The 27,099-nt window shown below is 51.4% G+C and overlaps 7 protein-coding genes across 7 annotated transcripts; 4 read left to right on the plus strand and 3 right to left on the minus strand.

The window, feature by feature from the left end:
• Nucleotides 1-237: 237 nt before the first annotated feature.
• BJX67DRAFT_136613 (actin family protein) lies at nucleotides 238-2,398 on the minus strand. The gene is made up of 3 exons (XM_071024598.1): nucleotides 2,176-2,398; nucleotides 1,584-2,082; nucleotides 238-1,505 (listed from the first exon to the last, which is right to left on the minus strand). The coding sequence occupies exons 1-3, from the start codon at nucleotides 2,216-2,218 to the stop codon at nucleotides 629-631; spliced, it is 1,419 nt and encodes a 472-aa protein (XP_070885344.1). The 5' UTR covers nucleotides 2,219-2,398; the 3' UTR covers nucleotides 238-628.
• A 136-nt stretch (nucleotides 2,399-2,534) lies between these two features.
• On the plus strand, nucleotides 2,535-3,650 carry BJX67DRAFT_381890 (telomere length and silencing 1 family protein; the record flags this gene model as incomplete). The annotated part of the gene is made up of 3 exons (XM_071033103.1): nucleotides 2,535-2,913; nucleotides 2,999-3,334; nucleotides 3,403-3,650. 3 exons carry the CDS (start codon nucleotides 2,535-2,537, stop codon nucleotides 3,648-3,650), a joined length of 963 nt encoding a protein of 320 aa, XP_070885345.1.
• A 1,531-nt stretch (nucleotides 3,651-5,181) lies between these two features.
• BJX67DRAFT_136465 (transient receptor potential ion channel family protein) lies at nucleotides 5,182-7,869 on the plus strand. The gene is made up of 2 exons (XM_071024597.1): nucleotides 5,182-7,430; nucleotides 7,486-7,869. Exons 1-2 carry the CDS (start codon nucleotides 5,600-5,602, stop codon nucleotides 7,803-7,805), a joined length of 2,151 nt encoding a protein of 716 aa, XP_070885346.1. The 5' UTR covers nucleotides 5,182-5,599; the 3' UTR covers nucleotides 7,806-7,869.
• A 225-nt stretch (nucleotides 7,870-8,094) lies between these two features.
• BJX67DRAFT_355508 (GTPase-activating protein GYP1) lies at nucleotides 8,095-11,430 on the minus strand. Its single transcript, XM_071029313.1, has 9 exons — nucleotides 11,375-11,430; nucleotides 11,038-11,320; nucleotides 10,950-10,965; nucleotides 10,865-10,874; nucleotides 10,696-10,812; nucleotides 10,126-10,628; nucleotides 9,183-10,066; nucleotides 9,028-9,120; nucleotides 8,095-8,971 (listed from the first exon to the last, which is right to left on the minus strand). The coding sequence occupies exons 2-9, from the start codon at nucleotides 11,062-11,064 to the stop codon at nucleotides 8,807-8,809; spliced, it is 1,815 nt and encodes a 604-aa protein (XP_070885347.1). The 5' UTR covers nucleotides 11,065-11,320; nucleotides 11,375-11,430; the 3' UTR covers nucleotides 8,095-8,806.
• Nucleotides 11,431-11,440: 10 nt separating this feature from the next.
• BJX67DRAFT_355524 (heterogeneous nuclear ribonucleoprotein HRP1) lies at nucleotides 11,441-15,313 on the plus strand. The gene is made up of 6 exons (XM_071029314.1): nucleotides 11,441-11,908; nucleotides 11,970-12,257; nucleotides 13,510-13,550; nucleotides 13,617-13,780; nucleotides 13,847-14,837; nucleotides 14,897-15,313. Exons 1-6 carry the CDS (start codon nucleotides 11,865-11,867, stop codon nucleotides 15,031-15,033), a joined length of 1,665 nt encoding a protein of 554 aa, XP_070885348.1. The 5' UTR covers nucleotides 11,441-11,864; the 3' UTR covers nucleotides 15,034-15,313.
• Nucleotides 15,314-15,477: 164 nt separating this feature from the next.
• Nucleotides 15,478-18,812, plus strand: BJX67DRAFT_136713 (U4/U6-U5 snRNP complex subunit PRP6). The gene is made up of 3 exons (XM_071024599.1): nucleotides 15,478-15,898; nucleotides 16,009-18,307; nucleotides 18,377-18,812. Exons 1-3 carry the CDS (start codon nucleotides 15,516-15,518, stop codon nucleotides 18,518-18,520), a joined length of 2,826 nt encoding a protein of 941 aa, XP_070885349.1. The 5' UTR covers nucleotides 15,478-15,515; the 3' UTR covers nucleotides 18,521-18,812.
• A 709-nt stretch (nucleotides 18,813-19,521) lies between these two features.
• Nucleotides 19,522-27,095, minus strand: BJX67DRAFT_372581 (transcriptional regulator of RNA polII, SAGA, subunit-domain-containing protein; the record flags this gene model as incomplete). Its single annotated transcript, XM_071031268.1, has 11 exons — nucleotides 19,522-20,168; nucleotides 20,237-20,345; nucleotides 20,418-20,692; nucleotides 20,774-21,028; nucleotides 21,473-21,634; nucleotides 21,692-22,674; nucleotides 22,827-23,191; nucleotides 23,273-24,607; nucleotides 24,992-26,704; nucleotides 26,793-26,847; nucleotides 26,968-27,095. The coding sequence occupies 11 exons, from the start codon at nucleotides 27,093-27,095 to the stop codon at nucleotides 19,522-19,524; spliced, it is 6,027 nt and encodes a 2,008-aa protein (XP_070885350.1).
• Between the last annotated feature and the right edge of the window lie 4 nt (nucleotides 27,096-27,099).

The following is a 27,099-nucleotide window of genomic DNA, read 5'->3' on the forward strand; positions in this document are numbered from 1 at the left end:
AGGCGACCGTGGCTTTTCGGTGATCCCGATGTTCCCGATATGTGCGAAAATATACCTCTATGATACCCGTCTCCTTGCCATGATATGGCTTGGCGAGGTTTGAATGCCACCGAACTCTGGGCGGTGACGTTTACCCCAATAACTGTTCTTGTACGTGTATATAGATAGATATATAAATATAGTGCGTCTAGACAACGGTTACATAAAGCCTCTCAGCAGGAACGGCAGCCCGAATAGGGCATCACGCCATCACTGGAAACAGATCTCACCTCTTGCTCTTTGTATATACCCTTCGCTTGGTGGTCGCTCTACACACTTTGTGGGATTGAGACTTCAGGCCTGGTGAGAACCGTTTATACGCAGTAGAACACCCACGTGAGATGCTATACAGTTATTTTGAACATATTAACCCTATCTCCGAACCATGAATGATAGGGATATTGGAAAAAAAAATTCCCTAAATCAGCCTTTTCCACCCCGTCCAAGAAAGCGCGAGAACGCCGGAATATAAAAATCACATTTTCAACTGCTGCGGCCACGCATTCATGCCTAACCTCGTAGACAGGGAGGAAAAAGGGCAGGACCAGGCCACAAAAAAGAAAGGTTTATTTTAATGATAATGCTGAGTCTACTTGCAGCGCTTCTCGACGATGCTCGGGCCGTGCTCATCAAATTCCTTCTTGGAGATCCACATCTGGTGGAACGTCCCGAGACTGGCGAGAATACTTCCACCGATCCAGGAGCTGAATCTGCGCTCTGACGTATTTCCAGGGGCGGAGATCCGGACCCGGGGACCCGGATAGAGCTGCATGAGTTCGTGATTAAGGCGATCCGTGAAACCGTAGAGTAAGCTGGAGGCACCTGTTACGACGACGTTGGCAAGTAGATGAGCGCGGATGTCAACGTCGACGCCGTTCAGAGCAGCCTTGATGAGTTCGGGAACAGTCTGGGCCTGGGTTGGTGCAGGCAAGGCAGAGTCAGGGTCTGGGATGGCCGATTTGGCGTCGAAGAGGGACTCAACGACTCTGTAACGGTCCACGCCAAAGACCTGGTTGTACCCGTCGGGGAACTCAAAGGGTCGTCCGGGAGAGCTCCTAGCCATCTCTTCGTTTGGAACGCCGTTAGGCCCGGTGGCGGAGAGCTTTGTAGGGCCGGGCCACACTTGCACAACGCATTCTTTGAATTCAGAGAGTGTTCGCTCCTCCAGGAGTGTGCGGTAGGAAGCGTCGGGGGCCCTTTCCGGCGGAAAAGTCTTGTATTTGGCCCGTGGGGGTTGGCCGGCTTCAACGGCTGTCTTTGAGGAGATGAGATAATGAGGTGTGATGGTGATGGGCTGCGGTATGTTTGACTTGAATAGGGCGCGGATCTGGGAAGAGACGTAATCTCCACCCAAAGGCGAATGTTGAACCCCGCGTTTGAGAATCATGCCGTCATGAACTGGAGTTACGGATATGTTAGAGGCACCGATATCGACGACCAGAGCAGAAGCCTTGCCCGCAGCGAATCTAGGATACCCGGTTAGATCTGTCCACCATAACTACAATGCCGTATCCAAATAACAAATATTAGGATGCATGACTTACGCTGCGAGAACACCATTCCTCGCTAGATAGAAAGCCGGGGTTCCCCATTTCTCCATAGCGATCTCAATTGTCTTTTCGCGCGCTTTTGTAGGGTTCCAGCTGGATTCAGACATCAGGAGAGGACTGTCTGCGAGCGGCTTCTCATCGGACTCAACACCCTCCATTTCCGCTGGGAGCTCGCCCTCCGGTATGTCGTTCAGTCCGTTGAGTAATGGGTTGCCCGGTTTCGCACCCGTAAGTTTTGATGTGAATGAGTACTCCCACACCTTTTCAGCCATGTCCCAGTCATCGACGATGCCATCCCTGCCAATAGGGTTGTGAATTGACAAGCCGGGACGCGGAGTAACAAAAATATCATCGCCATAGATGAGTTTCCCTTGGCCTTCAAAAGAGTACTTTCCATAGTATGTTGGTATCAGGGATTTCGGCGTATCCTCGCCTGCGAAGCCTGCGCGTGTAGTCGAGAACCCAGGATCTAGGACGATGGCCGAAACCTCATCTTAACGCGTTGGAAGTATCAGCAGCCATTGAGAAAAGGGAATTACAGCAGGATGTGAAAATCGCGAAATCGTTGTTGACCTGAGCTACGTACCTCCGCCGTAATCGGCAGCTGAGGGTGGAACGGAAGGGTTCATCGTCGGGCGTGGAGGAGCGCAAGGGCGAGAGATAGGCTGGGGCGGTCCGCCGACAATGCTTGAGATGTCAAAAGAGAGTTTCCGAGTCTAAACGCCGGGGAGCCTTGGGTTTTGCAAAAGGATCGGACGATTGGGGGGATAGTTGGGGAGCACTTGCTTGTGGTGCGGCGGTGGGAAATTCTCAAGCAAGTTTTTGGCGCGGGCGGACTGATGGATGGTGGTTCGCATCTCATCCCTTCGTCATTCCCCCAACCGATCTCGGCCTGCATCTACGCTTGCTTTTGTTCGCTACGCAGGGTCCGACTTCTTCGCCAACATGGACACAGACGTTGGTCCGGACCCAGATGTTCTCTTCCGCCCAGTGAAGCGAAGGAAGTTCCAGCGACGCCGACCCGACGACACAGACAGCCAACAAGAAACCCAAGCTTCAAACGACGCCTCAGAGACTCAAGGACTGCAGGGCGGTACACATTCCCTGCAAACGGCTGATGCTCTTCGTATTCGCCGGCTTCATCGCTCTCGAAAGGGCGGCATAGAGTTCTCGACTACTTCGCGACCGACGACGGAACAGAGAGACCGAGCTTCCCTCTCGACAGAAACAGCAGAGGATATAGAGGACGAGCGGCTGCGAGCTATGTGCGACCGCTTTACGGCGCACACCGGACAAACGGTGGATGTCGATAAACATATGTACGGTACCCCGTCGCATTATCGATTGTTGTCAGCTGTGCTTTACACGCGCTGCAATGGAGACTAACAAGATAAGGATGGCTTATATAGAATCCGAGCTCGCTAAGCGATACCGACATGGGATGCCCGGAGATGCATCTGGTCCAGACATAGCTGGCCCGCGCAAAGTCGACAACACGCCATCGACAACTGAACTCCCGGAGCGCGAGCCCGCCTCTCTTGGGAAGCTACACGAAATTGATCTTGGTCGAGAGACTAAGCTACAGAATATCGCCCGAACTGAAGAGGCGACGAGGAAGCTGAAAGGTGAGGATGGTGAGATTTCGACCGAGCGTGCCTCCAATGTCCCATCTCGATATTGGAAACGCACCAGTGAAGATATCGAGAGAGACCGGTTAGTAGAGGAGGTTCTGCGCGAGAGCAAAAGTAAGTGAACACTCTCTAGTCCATCTGCGAATATTGTGGCGGCCTGCTAATCCTCCACCACCTTCTAGTGGACGTTTACGATGAACCAGAGGAGGAAGAAGCGGCGGTCGACGACCAGGCGGCCGACGATAGGGTCGCAGAGCAGTTTCGACGAGAGTTTCTGGATGCTATCCAGTCCCGCCGTCGGGTGGCTCGGACGAAAACTGCTACGAAACAGCCTGGCAAGGCGGAAGCTCCAAAGGGACCTAAACTGGGAGGCAGCAGGAGCGCTAGAGCGGCAATGCGTGAGATGCAGGAGAAGAGCATCCGGAAATGACTCTGCTCCTGTGAATACCTGGATCTCTCTGCATCGCCCGAGTATCACCTATCAATCTCCGCAGGCATCATGGCTTAGTTATCGATTGATTCCCTACCCACACTCCGTCGGAGTTCTTGAGAGAGGAGATCGAATGTCTGCTTGTCTCCTGTTCCCCGCATGAAGACCGGGCCGCCAGAAAAGCAATGGAAGCGTTCCTGCCAGGAGAGAAAGGGGCCGCTTGGTGTCCTTCGCTCCTATGATGACCGAGCAACAAGATCACAGGCTCACGCCATCGAGTGGGACAGAGAATTGAAACCATAGACGCCACCAGCTACCTCTGTCTCGGGTTGAGTAGTGTGGGTCATTCATTCAATTAATAGTGGGAAAATGCGGCTGCACCCCAGTTTCGTTGGTCATCTCATTTGGGAGGTCTCAAGATTCCGGTGTAAAGAGATCCAGGGGACATTGGATCTTGGTAGATGCGGAATTAACTCCTCAGGGCTCCAAGGTTGACGGGCCTTCGACCTGGTTTTTCGTCGCCGAAAATGGTGACACGCTCCTCGCCCCAAGAGAGCGAATACTTTCTGAAACGAGTTTTGAAACGACAGCGTGGCTGAGACACACTGCCTTCCAGACGGGAGAGTCGAGAACAATTCATCCAAAGCGTTGGCCCAAGGAGGGGAAGATGGAATTTCCTCATCCACAGAAAACGATCGTCAAATCGATCCTCAACAAGCCCAAAATTAATAATATCGGGTTCAAGAAAACAACAATGACTCGCATTCGTCGAGGCTATCGACGGAGAAGACTCCAGTAGTCTGTGGGTCAATTCTCGGACCTTTCTTTGCCCATTTGGTGGGACGCTCCCGTTTGAAGGGCTCCTCTTCAAAGTTTCCAAGATCTGGACTCCCAACTTCTGTCTTCAACGACAACACAGCATAACACTCGTCCCATCCGCCTTGGCTCCATCATCTGCGCTTGTGTGCAGGATTTCCTCCGCAGAGGCGGCCTTCGATTGAGCCGCCGTTCGTCGCTTGAATCATATCAAGACGAGCGCTCGGCCACGGTCTAGAACAGGACCAAGAATAAAGCGGCGACTCCTGGAGTACTGGAGGCCCAGTGGACGCCATTCAAACGCCAATGAGCACCCGTTTTTATCACCCGCGGACTGCTTGAGACACTCAGGGGCCTGGCTTGTAGCAGCCTCCAGCCACTGGGCGCTCATCCCTCATTCTCATTCGACGCTGGGCCTCGCTGGCTGTGGCTGACACTTGATGGATTGAGGTCCTTTTTTGCATATCCTTGTTGACAATCGGGCCTGCCGAGAGCCTGGACGTCTCTTGTTTCTCGGCCGTGAGAGCCCTTGAGGGACGTCTGCATCACTGCTTGCTTCTCGATTCTCCCAGCTTTTCTCCTGCAATCATGTCTCTTGTGCGTTTCAAATTTCTTGTCTGACTAGTCTCTCGTTGACGATCACCTCTCTTCGTTTCTTACAAACATTCGTTTTGTGTCCTCCTTCCTCTCTGCCCTTTCCCTCTCGACCTGTTAGCTGCTCTTGTGGACCGACCTCTCAAACAGCTCGTTCTCTCTTTTGCCTCTTGAAGAGGAGGAGGAAAGTGAGGGAATCCGACAAGTGCATTGATTTCAGCACAATCCAGCTCTCTCTTCGCTAGTTGTCCCTCTCTTGAGCAAATTATCTGCTTCCCATTTGGCTCTTTAGTCTCTGTTGTTCTCGCCAGAAATCCGGGGTCCTGTATTATTTTCGTTCGACACAGGTTGAACCTGCTCTTCTTGCCCATCGAGTCGACTGGTTCGATTATCCTGGGTCGGAATTTGCTCAAAATACGCCAATTTAATCAACAGGTCCTTTTCGAACATATCCACCGTCTTTGATCGGGTGTCTAATCAGAAGCTCTCCCACCGTATCGTAAACCTGATATTGCGACTTCCACTCCACGCTATTCAACATGCGAAGTTTCGTCCCTACTCCCATTCTCATTTCCGGGTTGGCTGTGTTACCTGCCATGAGCTATGCCGCGGACACTCTTAGTACCGGAAGTGTCTCGGCCTGTTTGACCAACTCTGCCGTCGAAGTCAACAAGCTGGACATAACCTTTTCTCGGTCTACGAGGAATATCACCTTTGACGTGTCTGGAACAAACACCAAAGCACAGAATGTTACGGCCGTGCTCTCAGTCACTGCTTATGGTAACGAAGTATACACTAAGGATTTCAATCCCTGCGATGCCGACAATTACGTCTCTGAGCTTTGCCCCATGCCAGCTGGCACTTTTTCAGCTTCCGGAACACAGCAAATTCCCGAGGAGTACGCGAACCAGATACCGTCAATCGCATTCTCGATTCCGGACCTTGACGGAGTGGCAAAACTTCAGCTAAAGTCAAAGGAAGATGGCCATGAGGTTGCCTGCGTTCAGTCCGAATTGACCAACGGCAAATCCGTGGAGCTTGTTTCTGTTTCTTATGTCGCCGCCGGTATGGCTGGGGCGGCGCTGGCTCTCAGCGGGCTTTCTGCCCTAGGATCTGCTGGGCATGCAGGGTCACCGTCGTCGAGTCCCGGATTTGGAGAGGTTATGGGTTGGTTCCATACCATGGCTACCAATGGCATGCTTAGTGTCAGCTATCCTCCCGTCTATCGCAGTTTTGCGAAGAACTTCGCCTTCAGTACCGGTCTGATTCCGTTGACCCAGATGCAACACTCGATTGATAAGTTTAGGAAACTCACAGGAGGCAATCTCACTGAAAACAACTATGACTACTGGAAGGGACTGAGTACCTCAGCATCCGAGTCCAATCAGAAGAGATCCCTGGATATGCTTCTGGGAACGGCGAGATTAATTGTACGAGAGATCGAGACCTCAGTTAACGAGACGTCTTCCAGCAATGGCACTTCCCGTGAGGATGATCTATTGAGTGTGGGTGGAATCGAGAATTTAAGCAAAGAGTTGCTCATTCCCCAGTCTAACACATTCATGACGGTCTTGCTGGTTTTCGCCATTGTCGTGGCGGCTATTACTGTTGGTATCTTGCTTGTCAAGGTCATTCTCGAATTGTGGGCAATGTATGGCTCGTTCCCCAAAGTGCTCGCTGAATTTCGTGAAGATTACTGGGGCCTCCTCGCTAGGACGATTACCAACTTGATCCTCATTCTTTATTCCATATGGGTCATGTACTGCGTTTATCAGTTTACCACTGGAGATTCCTGGGCTGCACAACTCCTAGCCGGTGTGACTTTGGCCATTTTCACTGCCATCCTTGGATTCTTCGTTTTCCGCATCATACGCTTGGCTCGCAAGTACAAGAAATCCGAGGGCGATGCGTCTCGCTTGTACGAGAACAAGGAAACTTGGCGAAAGTATAGTCTATTCTACGACAATTACAAAAAGGACTACTGGTGGCTCTTTGTCCCCGTGATCGTGTATATGCTTGTCAAGGGTTGTATCATTGCTGGTGCTAACGGCCACGGACTCGTTCAGTCTGGGGCGCAGCTCGCTGTCGAGGCCCTCATGCTGATTCTCTTGCTTTGGCATCGACCGTATGTCGCCAAGTCGACCCAGTGGATCAATATCAGTATCCAGGTAGTCCGCGTCTTGTCGATCGCATGCGTACTGGTTTTTGTGGAGGAGCTTGGTCTCTCACAGACGACAAAAACGGTCACTGGCGTAATTTTAATCGCGGTCCAGTCGGCGCTGACCGGCCTCCTTGCTATCCTTATCGCTGTTAACGCCATCATTCTCTGCTTCCGGGAGAATCCGTACGCCAAAAGGAGGAAAGAAGCTGGTCAGTAAAATATTCTATTAACATCTCTACGAAGTGCTAATGTGGAAATTCCCAGAAAAAATGAACCCTGATATCGACGACCTCACACCCTTGGATGCGCGCGAATCACTTCTTCTGGACCGCCGTCCTTGCAAGGATTACTCTGAGATGAGCAATTTCAACTTCACTGGCCCGTACAAAGCATATCGGGACCAACACCCGCTCAACTCCAAGCGAGGGTTCAACGAGAGTTCCGATCGTTTGGTCGACACTGAGTATCGCGATGAACCTAGACACGGCCGTAACATGAGCCAGGGTACGCAAGGAACTCGTGACAGCTATGGCTCGCCTGAAGGGCGCAAAGCGACCACACCGGGATATGGCTTCGCTTATTGAAGTATCAAGCCCTCAGCATCGAACTGCCGGGAGCATATTTCTTTACATACTCTCGCCACCTTTCTTCCAAGTTTCCTGGATATAGACATTGGCGCCGTATTTGATGACTTTAGCGTTTCTTCTTGGTGTCAGGGCCTTCGGCCTTTTTTTGCTCCTCTCTCTCCCTCTCTCCCGGCGATATTGATCCTCGGCGTCTTCGCCCTACCATAGCCATCGTTTAGCATTAGATTTCCTTTAATTGAAAGACAAATTTGATTTACGGTACACCCCAACGAATACGAAAGTCTTAGTGAAATCCAAGTGAGCACGACGGTCCCCCATGTTTGATCATCAACTCAGCATGGCCTATTTTGATCAATTTTTCGGGTACACCCCGCTGGATACAGTCAAGTCCCCTGTCCTTGTCGTTGGCTCAGCAGTATCGTTTGCAACGACAGTGTGAAATGTGTGGCTTTTTTGAAGGCTAGTAGGTACCTACTCGACTTCACTGGCTACTAATACGCTTTATTCTCTAGCCAGCGACGTGATAACCTATTGCTTTATATGCCCCCTCTATATGTACAGAATAAGGGAAAGTAGAGTAAGTAACAGTGTTACTTTCCTTCACTGGCCATGCGTTTTGGTCACTGGTGATGCCTTTCCTCGCTCCGTTTCTCTAGATACGAGCAAGGGCGTATTTCCTCAAAGGAGTCAATCGCGCAGACCATCAACGCCATTTTATTATCTTGGGCAGCGCCTGAAAGGAATATCTCAGTCCCCGCAAGCATACGCCACGCCAGCACTGGCCGCTTCAATGAGTGATAGCTACCCGCCATGAAGACTAGACGCTGGAGCCGGAACTGGATACCGCTGAGAACCCGTTCCCAGTTTTGTGCCATATGGTGCGTGCTAGGTAGTAACTGGCGCAGCGATAAGATGGGCTCCGTGAAGCCCACATCGCTGATTGGATGGCTGCTGGGTATGCTCTTATCGAGTCTGTGGGATTCTCGATATACGGGCCATTATTGGAAACCATTATCGGGAGTCTGATCTCCGGTACTAGGACGAAGGTGCGCTCGAGAATCTTGGAAGAGACTTTGCCAGATGTATGCTTCACTTAGGAGGAGCTCAATGTCCTTTTCCGTCCAGTCCCTTGTCGGGAGAGCCTGGAGAAACATCATAATCTCCTGTATTCATTGGTTGATCAGTTTTATGCCCGGAGCCAAAGGCCGGAAGAACATACCTGAAAGTCCATTTTCACCAATTGGTCCGTCCATTTGACGAGAAATGCGGCACAGACATATAGATGGAACCGCGAGAAGCCTTGCTCTTCGGCCTTGGTAGGTCAGTACAAGCATAGGTGGATTTCGAACTAAGATGGGAGAGGGTGGTACTTACCATATACGTATCCCACATTCGGATTGTGTTCTGCACGCTCATTTCGCGCATGAGCAAGCAGTTCATCCATCGAAAACTGAATTGCATGAATTCTACACCTTCCTTCTCGAGATGTTTGGCCAGAGTAGAATCAATGCGTGCGGTCAAATCGTGCAGGGCTTGGACCTGTCTGTGAATACCTGGCTGGGCATATATATAGTTATCTTGGATCCCATCCAATAGTTTCGTTAGACACCAGAATGAGTCTGCCTCTACAGCATCCAATACACTTCGGGGAAGCTGGCCCGGATCCATTCCTTCTTCAACATTGAGGTCTGTAACGTAGACTCCTAGAAAAACTTGCCATAGTGGCGTGACAAGATCATTAATGCCTTGAACATAACCGCTGGCGGGGTGTCGGATAGCCCAAACGTAAAGGATTCTTTCCAGAGATCGTTGGGTGGCCTCGTAGCTGTAAAGCTGAATATGGGGGCAGGTGCGTGGAACGTCAATGCTTATTTGGTGCCAGATGGCTTCGTCTAAACCTCTGCCACGGCCGGTATTCGAAGACGGTGGATTTCCAGCGGTTGCTGCGCTACTGCGCTCGAAAGCCTGGCGTACACCATCCAGATACTCTTTCCGTTTTCGCTCGAGAGCCGCGATGCGTCGCTCGCTATTCGTCGGAAGGTAACCCAGGAGTAGTTGCCAAGTCATTGCTCGTACCTCTTCAGGAATCCCCGACCATGCCAGGTTTCTTAACTCTATTAGGGGCACAGTGCTTGCTTGCAACAAGCGTTTAAACTTATTGATTCTTGATATGCGACTTGAGTACGCATCCATCTCCTTTGGCGAAGCGTTCTTTGGGGGTGCAGTATGGTTTATGAGATTTAATGCATTTCCTGGGTCTTCAAGGTGGGATGTTAGAGTGCTCAGGTCATCTCTTCGGGAAGTTACTATAGCATACCTCTCAAAATTTCTTTGTACTGGGGCCGTAGAATCTTGCCTTCGCTCTTCCGAGCTGTGGTTGGATATAAGGGAATGTCGCGCTCCTCCGCAATATCTGAGCTGTTTGCTCGCTGCCTATGATTCGGTACGCTAACACCAAGAGTTGAAGATTTGCTTTCAGCTCGAACAATTGGCGGTTCGGCTGCCTTGAGTTTAAAGGTATCAGCTTTCCGATTTTGCCTCTTTCGCATACTCGCAATGCTTGGAAGCCCAAACTCGTCCTCGTCATCGTCGAACACAATATCCTCCTCCCCATCGTCGTCGTCATCCTCGATCCGACCTCCAGGTTTACCATGGCCCCAGGATTCAATATCTTGATTCATAATATCGGAATACGACGCACGTGGCGATGCCGTCCGTAACCCCGGTCGATGAGAAGAAGATGATATGTGTGAGGAGTTTTTAGACGAGGGACGAGGAGGCGTTCGAGGTTGTGTATGTTGTTGCGGTAATCCTCTGCTGCTGCAAGCGATCAACCGTCAACGGACCCGTCTATGGTCTAGCTTAACTCGGTTCGCAGGTCACTGACTTCAAGATGCTGGCGTGAGAGTATGAGGCACCAACGGCAGTGCTCTGATCTGCGTACTGGGAGCCCCCTCTGTTCTGAGACGCCGATCTGGCCTTCCAGAACGGAGAAGCCGTTTGTCTTTCGAGAGGTTAGAGAGCGGGAAACGCGTTAGTCTTGAGCAGAAGCTTACTCAGAGCGGTCTGCACGCGACGAGCGGGCATCTCTATCAGCCACTTGTGATTCAGATCTTAAGGAGGATGTTATGAGGTACGAACCAACCTGGACCATTTCCTTTAGATTTAGGATTCGGATCAGTCGATTGTCATCTAATACAGAATCTGAAACATGGATAAGGGGGTCTACCTGCTGCTGTGCCTTCTTCGCAGCCATTGTGTGAGGCTGCTCGTGCGGAGGAAATGATGTCAACCGCGCAGGTCATGAGAAGGAGGCAGGCGAGCGACGATGTTGCGGGGTGGCTTCGGGGACACTTCTCGCAATATTTTTACACAGACCCCGACCTAATACAAGGAGGGTTTCATTGTCCAACCATTGAGGCCGTCGCACCAGCTATCAGATTCCCACTTCAGAGGACCCGAGATAGAACCATTGCTGGATTGCTCAAGATCTGGGGGCTTTGAGGAGCACACTTGCCGGGTTATTACTGTCATGTATTATATGAACAGGACGGATATTATCTCACGCTGTAATATTGACCACGTTCTTTGAAGTTCCACCTTGGAAGGGTTCAAGTTCGAGGCACCGTGACGAAAGATTGAATGTCGTCCTCGTAAAGTTCATGTAAATACAATTACCATACAGCCGCCAATTTGCGCTCTCTCCAACTTGGACCGAATTCTGACCCCATCTCAACCTCTCCTTCTTCCTTTCCTACTTCTCTCTCCTTCCCCAACCTCAAACCGCTTTCTCTCTCCTCCTTCCTCCTCCTTCCTCCTCCATTGATTTCCCCACCTCGCCGTTCCCATTCAACCGTCCCTTCGCTTTCACTATATTATACCTAATCACTGGAGACCCTCCCTGGCGACCGATTCATGGTGAGGTTCACCCGAGGCTGTTCATCTCACCGTTGTTCTTTGCCTTCGCCGTCGTTCTTCGCATATCGATCCTTGTAACTGGATCAACTTATATCGCTCCTCTTTCTAAATCATCAATAACCGCTAGCTCTCGTCGCTATGGCCGAACCAGAGGACGTCGAGGAAGATTTGTTCGCCGATCTGTATGCTGATGACTCCCACCTACGTTTTCGTTCCCTGTGTCTAACCTGTTCTGCTTCCCAGGTACGATGCGGATGAGACAACGCACCAACCCGCCGCGGTCGGGGGTGCTGCGGCTGCTCCTAACCCCATACCTTCCGAAGCGTCCGCTCCATTCTCTAGCACCTCGGCGATTCAGTCAATTGAAGGGTTTGGGAACGACACTGAGAATACACAAGGCGCTTATCAAACTTCTTCCTATGGAGTAACTCACCAGAATGGCGCGGCTAGCCTTGACCCTGGTTTTAACAGCCACGCGACCGCTCCCACCGGAGAGCCTGAACCGCAAGGAACTGGCATTAAGGAAGACGGGTAAGTTTTTTTCTTTTGAAAGTACCCAGGCCTGTTTTCCCTCTACGCCCTTTTTGTACGCTCTGAAGTTGTTGTGCAATTTGTGCTATGGAGCTGGCCGTCATCCACGCAACCTATCTCTCCACGGGGATTTTAAATTCAGCGTTACCCCTTCATACGAGCACATCATGATGGACTGCACGTTAAGGGCTCTGCTCTGGGTATGGCGCTTGTGTCATGACGAAATTGCGGCTATCTGGTGGTCCACTGGGGGAACTCTTTTGAGGCGCTACGAACTCACCAGACTGGAGAGGTGGATGAAACTCTGTTTGAGTTAAGGCTTTCTGGTGGGCACAATCGCTGTTTACGGAGGAGGCGATGTCGCGATCGACTATGGATGAACAGCTGTGAAGATCACCACATCCAGCTAGACAGAGTCCGATACCAGTGGCGTTTGAGGTCTTCCTCCATCGTTCAAGTCTAGTGAAGAAATATATCAGCGAATCACTGTCACTATGGCAGTCACGGGAGGGCAGATTTCGAAATCCCGGCTATCCGAGCCCCAAAATCGAGCTACTATGGTACGACTGATACTATATAGCCTCTTATCGGTACATGATATAGCGCCACCAGTGAGGAGTAGCAGCCTCGACTGACTGGTTGGAGGTTTTCGATCAGTTTACCTAGCTTCGGAGTCTATAGACAGGCAGGCACAGATACCTTGGTCAGAGAGACAGAAGAGAACAATTGACTTATTCCGCCGGGCATACCTCTTCTCCCTTGTGGTCTGCCTACTACTCGCACACCCACCCGGTTCCTGGGGCCTATTTCATTTGGCCTTAAAACTGCTGGGTCGACTCGTAATCCAGTGGCTGTGAATAAACCAGTGATAACAACAAAAGCGCTGAGATACGGATTCTGTCGATTCACTCTGTCGATATATACGTGCTAGACCGGGTTGCTTGAAAGGAGTGAGAACAGCATCGATGACATTTCGTCGGCGCGGCTCCGCTATATCTGATTGTGTTGCCGTCTTTCAAGCACAGTGGACTTTAGATGAATCAAGAAGAACATGCCAGGAACCTGAGAACCGTGAACACCAATGCTGTGGGATGAAAGCTGAAACCAGATGCCTATCTCCTTCCGAAACCATGGACCGTCAGCTCTTGCCAGCAATATCCATATGCCAGCCGTCTCCATTTGCACTTTCCGGAGCCTCTGATTCTCTCTTGATCCGAGAGACCCGGTTTGCTAACGATATGTTATTTGATAGGAAGATGTTCATCGGTGGGTTAAACTGGGAGACTACAGATCGTACGTATTGTCGAGAGACTAGCTCAGCTTCCTTAGCCGTTATATATCTCTGACTTCTTGGCATAGAGTCCCTAAAAGAGTATTTCTCGCAGTTTGGGGAAGTACAGGAGTGCACTGTCATGCGTGACAGTGCGACGGGTCGTTCCAGAGGGTTTGGATTCTTAACTTTTAGAGACCCCAAAACAGTGAACACAGTGATGGTTAAGGAGCATTATCTGGACGGGAAAATTGTAAGGCCAACGTTCATGATATCTTAATCTGTGCAGGCTAGTCTTTGGTACTTACGATATTGTTAGATCGATCCCAAACGCGCGATCCCCCGTGATGAGCAAGAGAAAACGAGCAAGATCTTTGTTGGAGGTGTCAGTCAGGAAGCGACCGAGCAGGATTTTAAGCAATTCTTCATGCAATTTGGTCGGGTAATTGATGCGACTTTGATGATCGATAAGGATACAGGCCGCCCACGTGGCTTTGGCTTTGTGACTTTTGACAGCGAAACCGCGGTCGAAGCAGCCCTATCACGCCCTCTAGATATCCTCGGTAAGCCTATTGAAGTGAAGAAGGCCCAGCCAAGGGGCAACCTACGAGGTGAGGAAGATCGTGGTCGTCGTGGCCGAGATTTTAGGGACAATAGCCAGGGCGGAGCCGACGGTTCCCAGCAACAAACCGGCGTTCAAGGCCAAGCTGGTATGCCCAGTGGGCTCACCCCACAAATGATGGCTCAGTATTGGCAACGCATGCAACAATACTTTGCCCTTATGCAACAGCAAATGGCGGTAGCCGCTGCTCAAGGTCAAAACATGGGCGGGATGGGGATGGCTGGGATGAACCCCGCCCTGATGCAACAGATGCAAATGAAACAGATGCAGCAAATGCAGATGGGTAATAACCAGCAGTCGCCAAGCATGAGTCCTCCGGCGCAGAGTCCGACTCCTCAGAATATGCAGAACATGATGAATCCTGCCATGATGCAGCAGATGCAACAAATGCAGAACCAGGGACAGGGATCACAAATGGGTATGGGTGGAAACTCTGGTGGGAACATGAACATGGGGAGCAACTACTCGGCAACCCGTGGGGGACCTGGCTACAACGCTCATGAACAGATAGCATTTGAACAACAAAAGTATGAGCAGCAGCAAGCTCGGCGGGCAATGGAGAACCGGGGTTTCTCTCCGTATCAGCAGGGCGGCCCGACATCGTGGGAAGGCATGTATGACGAAGTGCCTCAGCCCAACATTCCCACGGGGCCACAGGCTATGAACAGATCTGGTAGTGTAGGACGCGGTATGCATCTTGGTGATCTCAATCGGTATTTTCTAAGTATCTTACTAACTTGGATATAGGCCAAACGCCACAACCACAAGGTGCCGCACCCGCAAATGCCCCGACCGGGCCAAAGAACGCTGGGAAACCCGGCGCGAACTATCGTGGAGGAGGACGAGGAGGCCATCGTGGCTACCATCCTTACGCGCGTGGTTAGGCTGGTGCCTGCATCTGAACAATCGGGACGTGCGGGCGGGCCTACCCCTTTGTATCGTGTTTTATGCAATATGGGTTGCTTTTGAATCATTCTTTTTGCCGCCGTTGCTCTATCTCCTATTCTCCAAGTTGTCTACCAAAAGACGCAATTCGGCCCATTATTACTTCCCAGTTTAGTTTGACCATACGTGGGTTTTGCAAAGGGTTATCGAAATTGGTGATGCCGATTATGTACTAGTAAATGGCTCTCGCTTCCGAATGACACAGCCTTCAAGATTCAATACCTGTGCCTCTTCTATAGTCGTGGTCGTCCGTCGTCAAGTGCTTGCTAGAGAGACAGTGATCCACAGCGGGCGTCGTGATAAGATCGCCGGAACGGAATTATTATTTTGCGCACATGGACTTTTCCGCTGCGAGAAAGCTTCAGCAAGAAAGCTCGATTGCAGCCACCTTGGCCTCCGATCTGTCCGTTCATGGCAAAATATGGCGTCTGGACGAAAGGACTTTTTGAGTCAACCCGCGCCCGAGAATTACGTCGCAGGCCTTGGTCGAGGTGCGACCGGCTTCACCACTCGCTCCGATTTAGGACCTGCTCGAGAGGGACCAACCCCGGAGCAAATTCAGGCAGCGCTTGCAAAGAGAGCACAGCTACTTGGAGCGGCACCTCCCACGGCCTATGGCGCATCACGAGAAAAGGGACGCGGGGAAGAGAAGCCAGCGGAGGAAGAGGACGATGAACGGTTCCAGGACCCCGATAACGAAGTTGGGCTCTTTGCATATGGCCAGTTTGACCAGGAAGATGATGAGGCAGATCGCATATACAGGGAGGTAGATGAGAAGATGGACAGGCGACGAAAAGTAAGAAGGTTGGCAAATTCCCCTCCCTGTTACTTCCAGTTTGGAATGATTTGTTCATCGGGTACGTCCCCCCGGTTTTCTGGATAGATGACCGACTTGATTCCTTCTCCGCCTTTAGGGAAGCTCGGGAGCGGCAGGAGCAAGAAGACTACGAACGCAAGAATCCCAAAATCCAGCAGCAGTTCGCCGACTTGAAGCGGTCTCTCGCCTCCATATCCGAAGATCAATGGGCGAACCTCCCCGAGGTCGGAGATCTCACCGGCAAGAATCGACGAACAAAGCAGAACCAACGGATGCAACAACGATTTTATGCCGTGCCCGACAGCGTGCTCGCCAGCGCGAGGGACTCTTCTCAGTTTGATACCACCATTGCCGATGATGAGGACCAGACCGATACTCGTACCACGGATGGTGCAGATGGGATGATAACAAATTTCGCCAATATCAGTGCTGCCCGTGATAAGGTTCTTCAAGTCAAACTTGACCAGGCAGCCATGGGATCTTCCGGGGACACTACGTCGGGCAGCGCGACCAGCATCGATCCGAAGGGATATCTTACGAGCCTTACGCAGTCGGAGCTCAAAGCCGGTGAAATCGAAGTTGGCGACATCAAACGTGTGCGTGTCCTGTTGGAATCTGTAACGCGGACGAACCCTAAGCATGCTCCTGGGTGGATTGCGCTGGCGCGGCTGGAGGAGCTCGCGGGGAAGATTGTGACTGCTCGGAATATCCTTGCCAAGGGATGCGAACTATGCCCTAAGAGCGAAGACGCATGGCTGGAGAACATTCGAATTAATGAAGGGCACAATGCTAAAGTTATTGCTGCGAATGCTATAAAAAACAACGACCGTTCTACCCGACTCTGGATCGAGGCTATGAGGCTGGAAACAGAGCCACGGGCGAAGAAAAACGTTCTGCGACAGGCTATTCTCCATGTTCCTCAGTCCGTCACGATTTGGAAAGAGGCTGTCAACCTGGAAGAAGATCCTGCAGATGCCCGCCTTCTGCTGGCTAAGGCGGTAGAGATGATACCACTGTCGGTCGAATTATGGCTAGCTCTTGCACGCCTCGAAACACCGGAAAATGCGCAGAAGGTTCTAAATGCCGCGCGGGGAGCTGTCCCAACAAGCCACGAGATTTGGATTGCTGCTTCTCGACTCCAAGAGCAAATGGGAACTTTCAATAAAGTGAATGTGATGAAGAAAGCCGTCCAATCCCTTGCCAGAGAGAATGCTATACTCAAACGCGAGGAATGGATAGCGGAAGCCGAGAAGTGTGAGGAAGAAGGTGCAATCCTCACATGCGGTGCTATTATTCGGGAAACGCTCGGATGGGGACTAGACGAAGACGATGACAGGAAAGACATTTGGATGGAGGATGCGAAGGCTAGTATCGCGAGAGGGAAGTACGAGACGGCACGGGCTATCTATGCGTATGCGTTGCGCGTTTTTGTCAATCGCAAGTCAATTTGGGTTGCAACAGCGGATCTTGAGCGCAACCACGGTACTAGGGAGGCATTATGGCAGGTGCTCGAAAAGGCAGTGGAAGCTTGCCCGCAGAGCGAGGAACTGTGGTTGCAGCTAGCAAAGGAGAAATGGCAGTCTGGAGAAATTGACGATGCTCGACGCGTGCTTGGACGTGCATTCAACCAAAACCCCAACAACGAGGATATCTGGTTAGCTGCTGTTAAGTTGGAGACGGACGCGCAACAGACAGACCAAGCTCGAGAACTCCTTGCAACTGCTCGACGCGAGGCTGGAACCGATCGTGTTTGGATCAAGAGTGTCGCTTTTGAACGACAGCTCGGCAATATCAACGAGGGGCTCGATCTGGTCAACCAGGGCCTCCAGGTGTATCCTAAGGCTGACAAGCTCTGGATGATGAAGGGTCAAATCTATGAGACCCAGAACAAACTCCCTCAGGCCCGGGAGGCCTACGGAACCGGCACTCGTGCATGTCCGAAATCCGTACCACTGTGGCTACTTGCTTCAAGACTGGAAGAAAAGGCCGGTGCGGTTGTCAGAGCCCGCTCTGTTCTCGACAGGGCCCGGCTAGCAGTGCCAAACAGCCCTGAGTTATGGACCGAAAGTGTCCGGGTCGAACGGCGGGCAAACAACATCCCTCAAGCCAAAGTACTGATGGCGAGAGCCTTACAGGAGGTTCCTTCCTCCGGATTACTCTGGAGCGAGAGCATTTGGCACCTTGAACCACGGGCACAGCGCAAAGCCCGAAGCTTAGAGGCGATCAAGAAAGTGGACAACGACCCGATCCTATTTATTACGGTAGCACGGATCTTCTGGGGGGAGCGTCGACTCGAAAAGGCCATGACCTGGTTCGAGAAGGCCATTGTATCCAACAGCGACCTCGGGGATGCCTGGGCCTGGTACTATAAGTTCCTGATGCAGCACGGTACAGACGTATGTTTCCACTCCTTTATTATCTCTCCCCATAGCTAGTGTGTTTCTAACGGTTTATCCCCGTTGCAGGAAAAACGAGCCGATGTCATCTCGAAATGCGTTCTATCTGAACCTAAGCATGGCGAAATCTGGCAATCAGTGGCCAAAGACCCGGCCAATGCACATAAATCCACCGAGATGATCCTCAAGATGGTCGCCGACATTCTCGTCTAATGAGGGAGTTAATATCGAAATCTTTGAAGTTCAGCCTGGTTTATTGTATAGATAGTATCGTTGCTGCTCGAGAGCTAAAAGTGCGGGACAGGCGTTCAATACGGAAGTAAGCGAGAATCTAACGGCCAATGTTACTTGATTTGGATCTTCGTACGATGGCAGCTGAAATGAAAAGAGTTATCGTACACAGCCACCAAAAATTGAAAATGAAATGTCCCGAGACGCTATCGGGGGTTGGTTGAAAGGGGGGGACTACACTGTTAGCTCAGCGGGAGCATCTCTGCATCCCAGAAAAAACAATTCATAATCTCTGCGTACACCCATCAGACGAGTATATCAATATCATCCGGGGGGCCAATGTAAAACTGAGTAACTGTACAAGATTAGCCATCAAACATGACAATCAGCTCCAGCGCTGAAATAACATATCAATCCACCATCCCTATATATAAATAAAATAGCGCTCGTCCACAAAAGCAAGCAAAGACGACAGTAGAGGTAGAGAGTAAACTGGTATCAAACTAGCCAATCCGCTATCTGGCTGCCGTCTGTTGACCCCCGAAGTCAAGAGTTGAGAGGAAATTATGACCAATCAAACAAGCCACGGGTATCGGGTGGTCGCTGCGAACCCGGAGCTCTCCCGGCTTGTGGCTTTTGCTAATCCCTCTCACAGCTGTGATATGGAAGGGTTTCAGACACTAACTGGTAAGTTGGCATGGGTGGTGGATGAAAACGGGTTCGTTGGGGGGGATATCGGACCGAGTAGCAAGAAGAGAAAGCAAACGTGGAACTCCTGGCCGGAATGCAATAAGTGACGGTGCCACCGTCGGTGGTTGAATACTCCCAGGACGCCTTTTACCTTTCCCCAAACCGAGATGCAGCGAATAAAGACCCTGCCTTTGAGACCGGGATGACTGACGAATATAGAAGGTAATAAATGCGGTCGACGGAAATGAAATAGTACCTCTTAGAGGTATGGGAAAGCGAGAGGGCGAAGGTACTTAGGAGGCCATTGATAGACACTCATCCAGTAGCGCACCTAGTTGGTCGTGGTCGTTCATTGTGGCTCCCTCCCAGCCTGACTCTTCTTCGTCCACTTCCATTTCGTCGGCCAAGTTCATGGGCTTCTTATCCTCTTGCTCAACACGCTCTTGCTTGTCGGCCTCCAATTCATCCTCGAGATAGCCTCCCATGATCTGGTCCACGACTAACGGCATATGACTCAGTACTCCGCCCCCTAATTCTAGGGACAGTCGGAGATCCCTTACTCCGAGAGCGTTGCGAGTACTAGCCTCCTTTGCCTCGATAGGAAGCAAGCCGGTCGTGCCGTCTTTCGCAATCTCTCCACGAGTGAAGGCCAACTCTTCTCGCTCAAGCTGTTGCTTGTATGACCGCTTCATCATACCGTTTATAGTACCAGAAGGACCGTTTGATCGTGTCCGAGAAAATACGACTGAAAGCACCTCCTTGACGAAAGTTTCGGTTGCTATAACCATGAACTCAGCGCATGCGACTCCTGCGCCATTAACGACAGACTCTTCGTAGCAGATTGGCGTCATCCGTGCGCGTATCGATTCAGCATCCGGGAACTCGCCGGTCTCCGAGGCGAGCGGCTGTGCATATCGTTTTCGAACTTCTAATTCCCAATCTATACCGGCGACAAACCTGATAAGCCTCGGCCCACGTACTCAAACAAGCAGGGGATAAACTACTCACTTGTCATGTTCAGGCCGCCCGCGCTTGCGGGTACCTGACTGGGGAGTTTGATCTGCTTAGCCAGGTGGTATCCCTCCAATTCGTTGGGTGTCGTCTCATGAGGGTCACGCTAAGTAGCAGGCCGTTAGAATCTTAAGGGTTTTTGCGCAAGGGATGGAGCCGGGTATCATTCGGGGCATACCTCTGGAATTGCTTTGATCCGCCGGCGGTCTCTTGGAGGCAAGTGCATGACCTCCGTCTTGAGTCGCTGTTCTGCGGCATCCCCAGAGGTCGGTTTTGACACTACGGACGGCTTATCGTTCGCCGATACCCAACTCGCAACGCCATGGTCGGGGAGGTCCCTTGTGAGGTTACCAATGATCGCGCAAACAAAATTATTATGGAGGTGTTCGATCTTCGGGTCGGCGCATATTATTTGGTCGATGCGTGAGGCGAGTTCATCTTGGTTCAATTGCCCTGCAGAGCGAGGGGAGGACTAGTTAGTACACTTTACCATAGAAGCATAACTGGTAGAAAGCGTCAAACAGGTGGCGGTACCTAATAGAAAGAGGGTGGTGGCTTCCTTATACCCAGTCCACTTGTCGCCGATAGCGGCTTTCAGCTCCGTGTAGATAGGCTCCAGGTCCAGTCGCGGGACCGATATCAGCGCTTTAGTCGATTTCTGAGATGCTGAAGCGATAGGAGCCGTATTTTTGGATGAAGAGATTGCGGCCGATGCAGAGTCTGTTCGACTCAAAGCCGCAGGGTCAATCTGCATGGTCGGGGCTGTGAGGCACGCAGAGGCGCGACGGGCTGCGCGAAGCCGGGGAGGACAATTACACCTTCATGAAGGAGTAGGTGTTCCAAAATACGGGTTGGAACAGGGAGGACGCAGGAGATGATGAAAGAATGCGAGAATGGACGAAAGCTCGATGGAAAGGGCGGCTGGTTGGATGGCTAGAGTTGGACGAGTTGATGGAAGGAGGTTCGGACTGATTTTCTTCGCGACTTCGGTCCCCGCCAAACCTGAGTTTATATTCAGAGAAAATTCATAATTTACGACAGGACTGTCACTCTTGCATTTTATAATAATATTCTACTACGCGTATAATTTGACTGCGTCTTCATCGAGAACTCCGAAAAGACGGCCGATCTCGTCAGAGATTCCCTCGATTTCTTTCGACAATTGCCCGGTCACCAACACTATCAACGAAGGTTAGACTCTCAGAGGATGCAATGTGGGTTAAGACGACATACCGTAGGCATACAACAGGGAGTAATCTTCGCCCGTCGACGACCTGGACACCTCCAAATCCTTGCGATAGTGGAAAAGACGGGCGAGCAGTCGGTCTCGGGCATGCTCAACATTGGGTAAGTTGTCGTTCAGGGGATACTCTAACTTCATGGAAGAAGCCATGACTGCAGGGGTTGATTAGTTGGGAAGACACGGACATATAAAGCTTCTTGGTGACTCACAGGACAGCAGATGGCTGATGCGAGAAGACAAATGTCGTCTTTCCTGGACGGTGTGGTCAAGGATGGCGAGCTCTCCTTCCGAGGCAGTCATGTTCTTAGCCAGTTCAAGGTTCATGGCTACGAAGGAGTTTACCATGCTCCGTGTGCGGGCAAGAAGGTTTGTATAGGCACCGTCAGGAAACGCTTGTTTGATCTGGAACTCGGAGCGGGCTGAAGCTTGAAGCGACTCGAGATGGGAAATGAATCTCTCAACCTCTAGCTTTTCTCTGACACTCATGAACTCCATCGGCTGCTTGAGATTGTGGGTTGCGGACAAAGGCCCGGATTTCCAGATGAGACTCATCCGGAGCCATAGCAAGGCAAGGCCATCCTTTAATCTCTTGCGTGCACTGATAGGCCAAATGATTCGCGTTATAATTATGCCCCAAATGCACCCTGAAAGGACAGCCACAACTCGGTGGAGAGCGATTTCAGTGATCACGGGGCTATCTCCTCCCTCGTCCTGATCGTCTTGGCCTTCTTTCTGAGAGAGCGAGTATGCATACAAAACGGAAAGATTGTACGTAAGCATGATAAAGCGTCCCATCGGACCCTGGCGCCTAACAATGATGATGTAAGAAGTCCAAGTAGACATAAGCAGACCGAAGAATACCAGGGCGAAAGCATTGCCATCAGTGATATACCAAGACAGGATGGCGCAAACCGCGCCGAGACATGTACCGAGGAAACGCGCATATCCGGTGGTGTTGGATGATCCGATGGTCATCGAGCAGACTAACATGTAGGAGAGTAAACCCCATTCGCCTCGCCAATGGGAGTAAAAGGGACGAGTGGATGGGATGAAGGACGGCAAAGCATATAGCGCTGCACCAGCGCCGACCTTGATTGCGAATTTTGTGTCATCTCGTCGAAACACGCCGAGGGATTTCCATAGTCGATATCCAAATCTGGTCCTTCTGGATGGGTTCCCTGAGCTGGAGGAGCTATTTTGAGCATCCAGAGAGTTACCCACCGGTAAAGGACGAGGAGGCGTGTCGATACCCGCCGAAGGGTTTGAATGGATCAGCGGCTGATCTGTGCTTGGTCAGTAAGGCCTCGGCGCGAAAGTAACGGGGAAGTTAACACACAGGAAAACTTTCCCCTCCGTTCAGACTCCGCCTTATGCCAAAATTTCAACCATTTCCATGATCGCCCATGAGGCCGCTCTTCGGATTCGAGCTGTAGTTCATCTAGAATGCTGAGCAATTCCTTCAATTGTTCGCCAAACTCGAGTAATGAGAAGCTAAAATGCCCGCAACTAGCGGCCACCTCTTCAAGATCGGCTTCAACCTCGAGGGACTTTATCTTGGATATTTCCTTTTGTTGATATATGGTTTTCAGAGCTTCTTCTCGAGACTCGCGATAAAGCCCAAGGGCGCGATCCAGACTGGTGCGGAATCTGCTGTCGATAGAAACTTTGTAATCTGGAGCCGCGGTAAAGGGAATCTCCTTGAATATTTCCTTTAAAGTAAAGGCGAGAGACCGCTGTTGGTTGTTAGCATCCGTCTAGTTAGAGTTATCCATCTTTAAAGGCCGGCTCACCATTGACGGCCCGAGATGGTCTATAAATATGGCAAAGATATCCGCAGGAAGAAGAGTAATATCAGCCTGGGATCCAGAAGTCTGTCTCCGTCCGAGAGCCGGCCGCTTAGTATCAGGTTCTGAGCCTTCTTCTTCCGGCCTTTCGTCAATTGGCTCCAGAAAAGACCGATCTTCAGGTAATGACCATGGACTCGTCGACCGGCGGGTGTCGTCTCTGTGAAAGAAAGTGTCCAGATTTTCTGACCGTGCAAGCTCTAGTGATTTGGACTGTTTGAGCAGTTGGAACTGAAGGGAAGCAGCACTGCGCAAACCTCCCATGTTGTGGGTTATATCTTGTACCCACCGTACGAGGTTCTTTTCCAACCTGTATTCCTTCTCGGTTCCTCTAACGTAGTGTTCGAGCTTAGCCTCCTTGACCAAGGAATCAAGTTGACCGTATGCCATTTTATGCCGTGTAGCCGCATCGACGAATTCTGCGGCCTGGACCTCCTCTTCAGAGCCACTGAGGAAGCCCTCCGTGATGAGGGCGAGCATTGTTGCCATTGCCTCAGTGACAGTTGTGAGATTTGACCGGAGCTTCTTCCTTGCGGAAATTGGGAATATCAGAAACGACACAGCCATAGTGGCAGTGACACCCATGATAATCATTTTCAGCACCTGAGAGATTTTTGCAAACGACAGGTCCCCGGCTTGGACTGCGCCCTCCTTCGTCAAGACGGTGATTATCGAAAGCGACGCCAGGGAACACGCAACGTTGACGAGCGGATCGCCTAACCTTTGCTTCGTCCATCCAACAAACCCCAGCCCACCTCCACAGAAGACAATGAGAACAACTACATGTCCGAGCGGAAGCAGGCCCAATGTATCCTGGAAAAACATTGAAACAGACATGCTAGTGACGGTGATGAAGGCAGTGTAGAGGAAAGCCAGAAATGCGCACATCAACGCTTTATACATACTACCCTGGGATCTGGCCGGATGAAAGTAGACTGTTATGGTAGCCACCATATGCTTGCCATCTTGGTGACCGAGAAACGCCGCGAGCACTGGAACGAAAGTTGCTAGAGACCCAATCAAGTAGGCCAAACTACATTTCAGAACGCCTATGCCCAGTTCCGACGAGAAGAAACGTCGCCATGACAGCCATTGTTTCTGTAATCTCCCTTTCATGAATGAGAGGAAGCTCTCTGGAGGCGAGGGGAGCTCCCCGGAAAGGAGTCCACGTCGTTCTTCGTTGTTGGCGTGGCCATTGGAGTCGATGCTCGAATTCCGGAGGCGGACGAGGCCTTTAAGACGCTGGCCGGTTCTGGGGAGAATAAAAGTCGCCTGACGTGGCTGAATTTTGGACAACGCAGTTAGTACCGAGCTGGGGCCGCTGTGTCATGTAGGGAGCTCATAAGTTAGCTTACCTCCTGTGAGCGAAGAAAGCGTTGGGAGGTGGTTGAAGAGTCCCCGGACACAGGCATGGTCGTATTGCATTTTTGCCTTGTTGCTTTGTTGTACTCCAGCGACCAGATGAATCCTGGCGAGGGGAGCTGTGAGTTACTGAAGGCGCAGATGACATGGCTGGCCGGAAGCTTTCATCACCCACTGCATATCCTGACTCTAATTGCTACGGCAAACAGCCTTCCAAACACGCACCAGTTCCTACTTCGGATAACAATGTTCTACACAACAGGTATCTTATGTCTGAGCTTCTGTCTATTTCAACCCTTCAACCTGCCACACCTTGACCGCGGCATCGGCTCCAGCGGAGGCGATCTTGGTGCCCGCAGCGATCCATGCGACACCGTTGACTCCCTCCTTGTGAGCGTGCGGCACTTGTAACCAGTCTCCTGGAGTCGTCAAGCTCCAAACAAAGATATTGGTGTCCAGCCCTCCGCTAACAACATGGGTACCGTCGGAATTCCACGCAATGGAGGTGACCCGAGACGTGTGCGCCGTCCAGCGGTCATTCACTAAGCTACCATCGGCAACTTTGTACACCAGCACACGACCTCGTGAGTCGCCAATAGCAAGGTAGGAGCCGTCCGGCGAGAAAGCCAGCGTGGATACCGGGTCTCGAGATGCTTTAATATCACTCTTTGGTGTGAGGGTAGTCCCAGAAATGTCGCAGATCTGAACTTTTGAACTTTCGCCTCCAACTGCTGCCACGCTACCATGAGCCGCCACAGCAGTGACAGGAAAGTCCACTTTGAAATCTCCCACTTTTTGGCCGTCCTTATGGATCTCGACACTTTCAGAGGTTGCCACCAAAACAGTCGCACCTCCAGCAGCAATGCCCTTGGGCTGTCCAGATAATTTGGAAGAGCTTCCGGTATATGTTTTCGCGCCGATGTCAAGAGACCGAATAGTGTCATCCCAGGCGACACTGTAAATCCTCCCCGCGCCTTCCTGGGTCGGCGCCAGGCCCGCGATATACGAAGAGTGACGATCCCCCTCGATCTCCTCCGCATATCCTGTTGGAACATCCCAGCTGCAAACCCTCCCATCAAAACTTCCCGTCCACAGCGTTTCATCGCCATCGGAGCGAAATGTGGTCAAAGACGTAATGTTCTTCTGATGACCCTGAACAACTTGTCTCGGGTTTGGTGTACCTTCGACGAGGTAGTTCAGATCACCGCTCAGCGACAGACTAATAAGGAGGTTGTCGCTCCTTCCTGGAGGCCAAACCACGCCAACCTGTTGATCCTGGATGTTTGTACTTCCTTCGCCACCAATGTGCCAATTCTGGATGGCCTTACCAGCCTCCACGTCCCATATTTTGACAGTCTTATCGGCACTTGCGGTGACGAACTTGCGCGAATCTTTGGACCACGATACCGCGAAGATGCTTCCCTTATGCTCGTCTTCTCGAATCTGACCTTTCGTTTCTCCAGTCTTACCATCATACAGCCAGATCTTTCTATCAGCACCCACACTGACTAACGTTGAGCCATCAGGGCTGAAACCAACGCCGTATATATAGTTAGTGTGTTTATCGCGAATGCCTGTGTTGAATTTGAACGGCGCTCCGTGGTAGAAGACTATGTTCATGTCATCACCAGCGGCAGCGGCGCGCAGTGGCCGCTGCTGACGTATCGAAACTGTGTTGATCGGTTGGGTATGACCGCGGATTTCACCTACAGTGTTCCCGCTGTCCCAAGTAATGCAGTGGCCGTATCTTTGCTTCCCGTCTCCGACGGCAACAATGCGCTGAGAATCACCGTCCCAGGCAAGATCGTTGATTCGGCCATTGACGATGCTATATTCGCCCTTCGTGATCCCCTCTCCAGCGCAGTCCCAAACTCTGACAATACCACTGGCGTCTCCGCTCGCAACATAGAATCCAGAGGGCGCAAAGCGAGCGACCGTGGTTTGCGTTTTGTGTTCGGTGTATTGCCTCGCGACTGCGGGGTCGTCGATTGAGCGAAGGAAGATGGATTTATTCGACTATATCGGGGGACATGGAATTCATCCGGGTCAGCCCAATATCCGGTCGCTTCGTAGGATGGAACTTTGCGGCAAGCATCTGACATACTGCATATGCGAGGCGCTCACCCTTAGCATCAGAGGAGAGCTGGGTGGGCTGGCCCCTCGTAGTGGAGGGGCTGGCAGCCCAAATTGACTCTGGGATGCAAGGTCAGCGAGAACGCCGTGCAGAAACTCGACGGGAGAGACTGACCGCTCTTAATTGCCATGACTGTGCTCGCTACCGATGAGTTGCGTGAGAGTGGTAGTTTGCTTGAGATGAAACAGGACGATGGATCGGGGAAACGGGGGAAGCAGGAATGTTTATCCCGCTTGGTGCCTGTTGGGCTGGATCATCCGTCATCGTCATCATTCTT

Source organism: Aspergillus lucknowensis, assembly GCF_044049455.1.
Source record: "Aspergillus lucknowensis strain CBS 449.75 chromosome Unknown BJX67scaffold_25, whole genome shotgun sequence".
In the NCBI taxonomy this organism is placed as follows: domain Eukaryota; kingdom Fungi; phylum Ascomycota; class Eurotiomycetes; order Eurotiales; family Aspergillaceae; genus Aspergillus; species Aspergillus lucknowensis.

Excerpts from the sequence above, each read along its gene's own strand:
- BJX67DRAFT_136613 (XM_071024598.1), bottom strand. The coding sequence starts at position 2,218 with ATGAACCCTTCCGTTCCACCCTCAGCTGCCGATTACGGCGGAG. Across the intron at positions 2,083-2,175 it reads AGCTGCCGATTACGGCGGAG|ATGAGGTTTCGGCCATCGTC; the intron begins GTACGTAGCTCA and ends CAACGCGTTAAG. Across the intron at positions 1,506-1,583 it reads AGGAATGGTGTTCTCGCAGC|ATTCGCTGCGGGCAAGGCTT; the intron begins GTAAGTCATGCA and ends CGGGTATCCTAG.
- BJX67DRAFT_136465 (XM_071024597.1), top strand. The coding sequence starts at position 5,600 with ATGCGAAGTTTCGTCCCTACTCCCATTCTCATTTCCGGGTTGGCTGTG. Across the intron at positions 7,431-7,485 it reads CAAAAGGAGGAAAGAAGCTG|AAAAAATGAACCCTGATATC; the intron begins GTCAGTAAAATA and ends GGAAATTCCCAG.
- BJX67DRAFT_355508 (XM_071029313.1), bottom strand. The coding sequence starts at position 11,064 with ATGGCTGCGAAGAAGGCACAGCAGCAG. Across the intron at positions 10,629-10,695 it reads TCTCACGCCAGCATCTTGAA|CAGCAGAGGATTACCGCAAC; the intron begins GTCAGTGACCTG and ends GATCGCTTGCAG. Across the intron at positions 9,121-9,182 it reads GAATGTGGGATACGTATATG|GCCGAAGAGCAAGGCTTCTC; the intron begins GTAAGTACCACC and ends TGACCTACCAAG.
- BJX67DRAFT_355524 (XM_071029314.1), top strand. The coding sequence starts at position 11,865 with ATGGCCGAACCAGAGGACGTCGAGGAAGATTTGTTCGCCGATCT. Across the intron at positions 12,258-13,509 it reads ACTGGCATTAAGGAAGACGG|GAAGATGTTCATCGGTGGGT; the intron begins GTAAGTTTTTTT and ends GTTATTTGATAG. Across the intron at positions 14,838-14,896 it reads ATCTGGTAGTGTAGGACGCG|GCCAAACGCCACAACCACAA; the intron begins GTATGCATCTTG and ends ACTTGGATATAG.
- BJX67DRAFT_136713 (XM_071024599.1), top strand. The coding sequence starts at position 15,516 with ATGGCGTCTGGACGAAAGGACTTTTTGAGTCAACCCGCGCCCGAGAAT. Across the intron at positions 15,899-16,008 it reads AGGCGACGAAAAGTAAGAAG|GGAAGCTCGGGAGCGGCAGG; the intron begins GTTGGCAAATTC and ends CTCCGCCTTTAG. Across the intron at positions 18,308-18,376 it reads TGATGCAGCACGGTACAGAC|GAAAAACGAGCCGATGTCAT; the intron begins GTATGTTTCCAC and ends TCCCCGTTGCAG.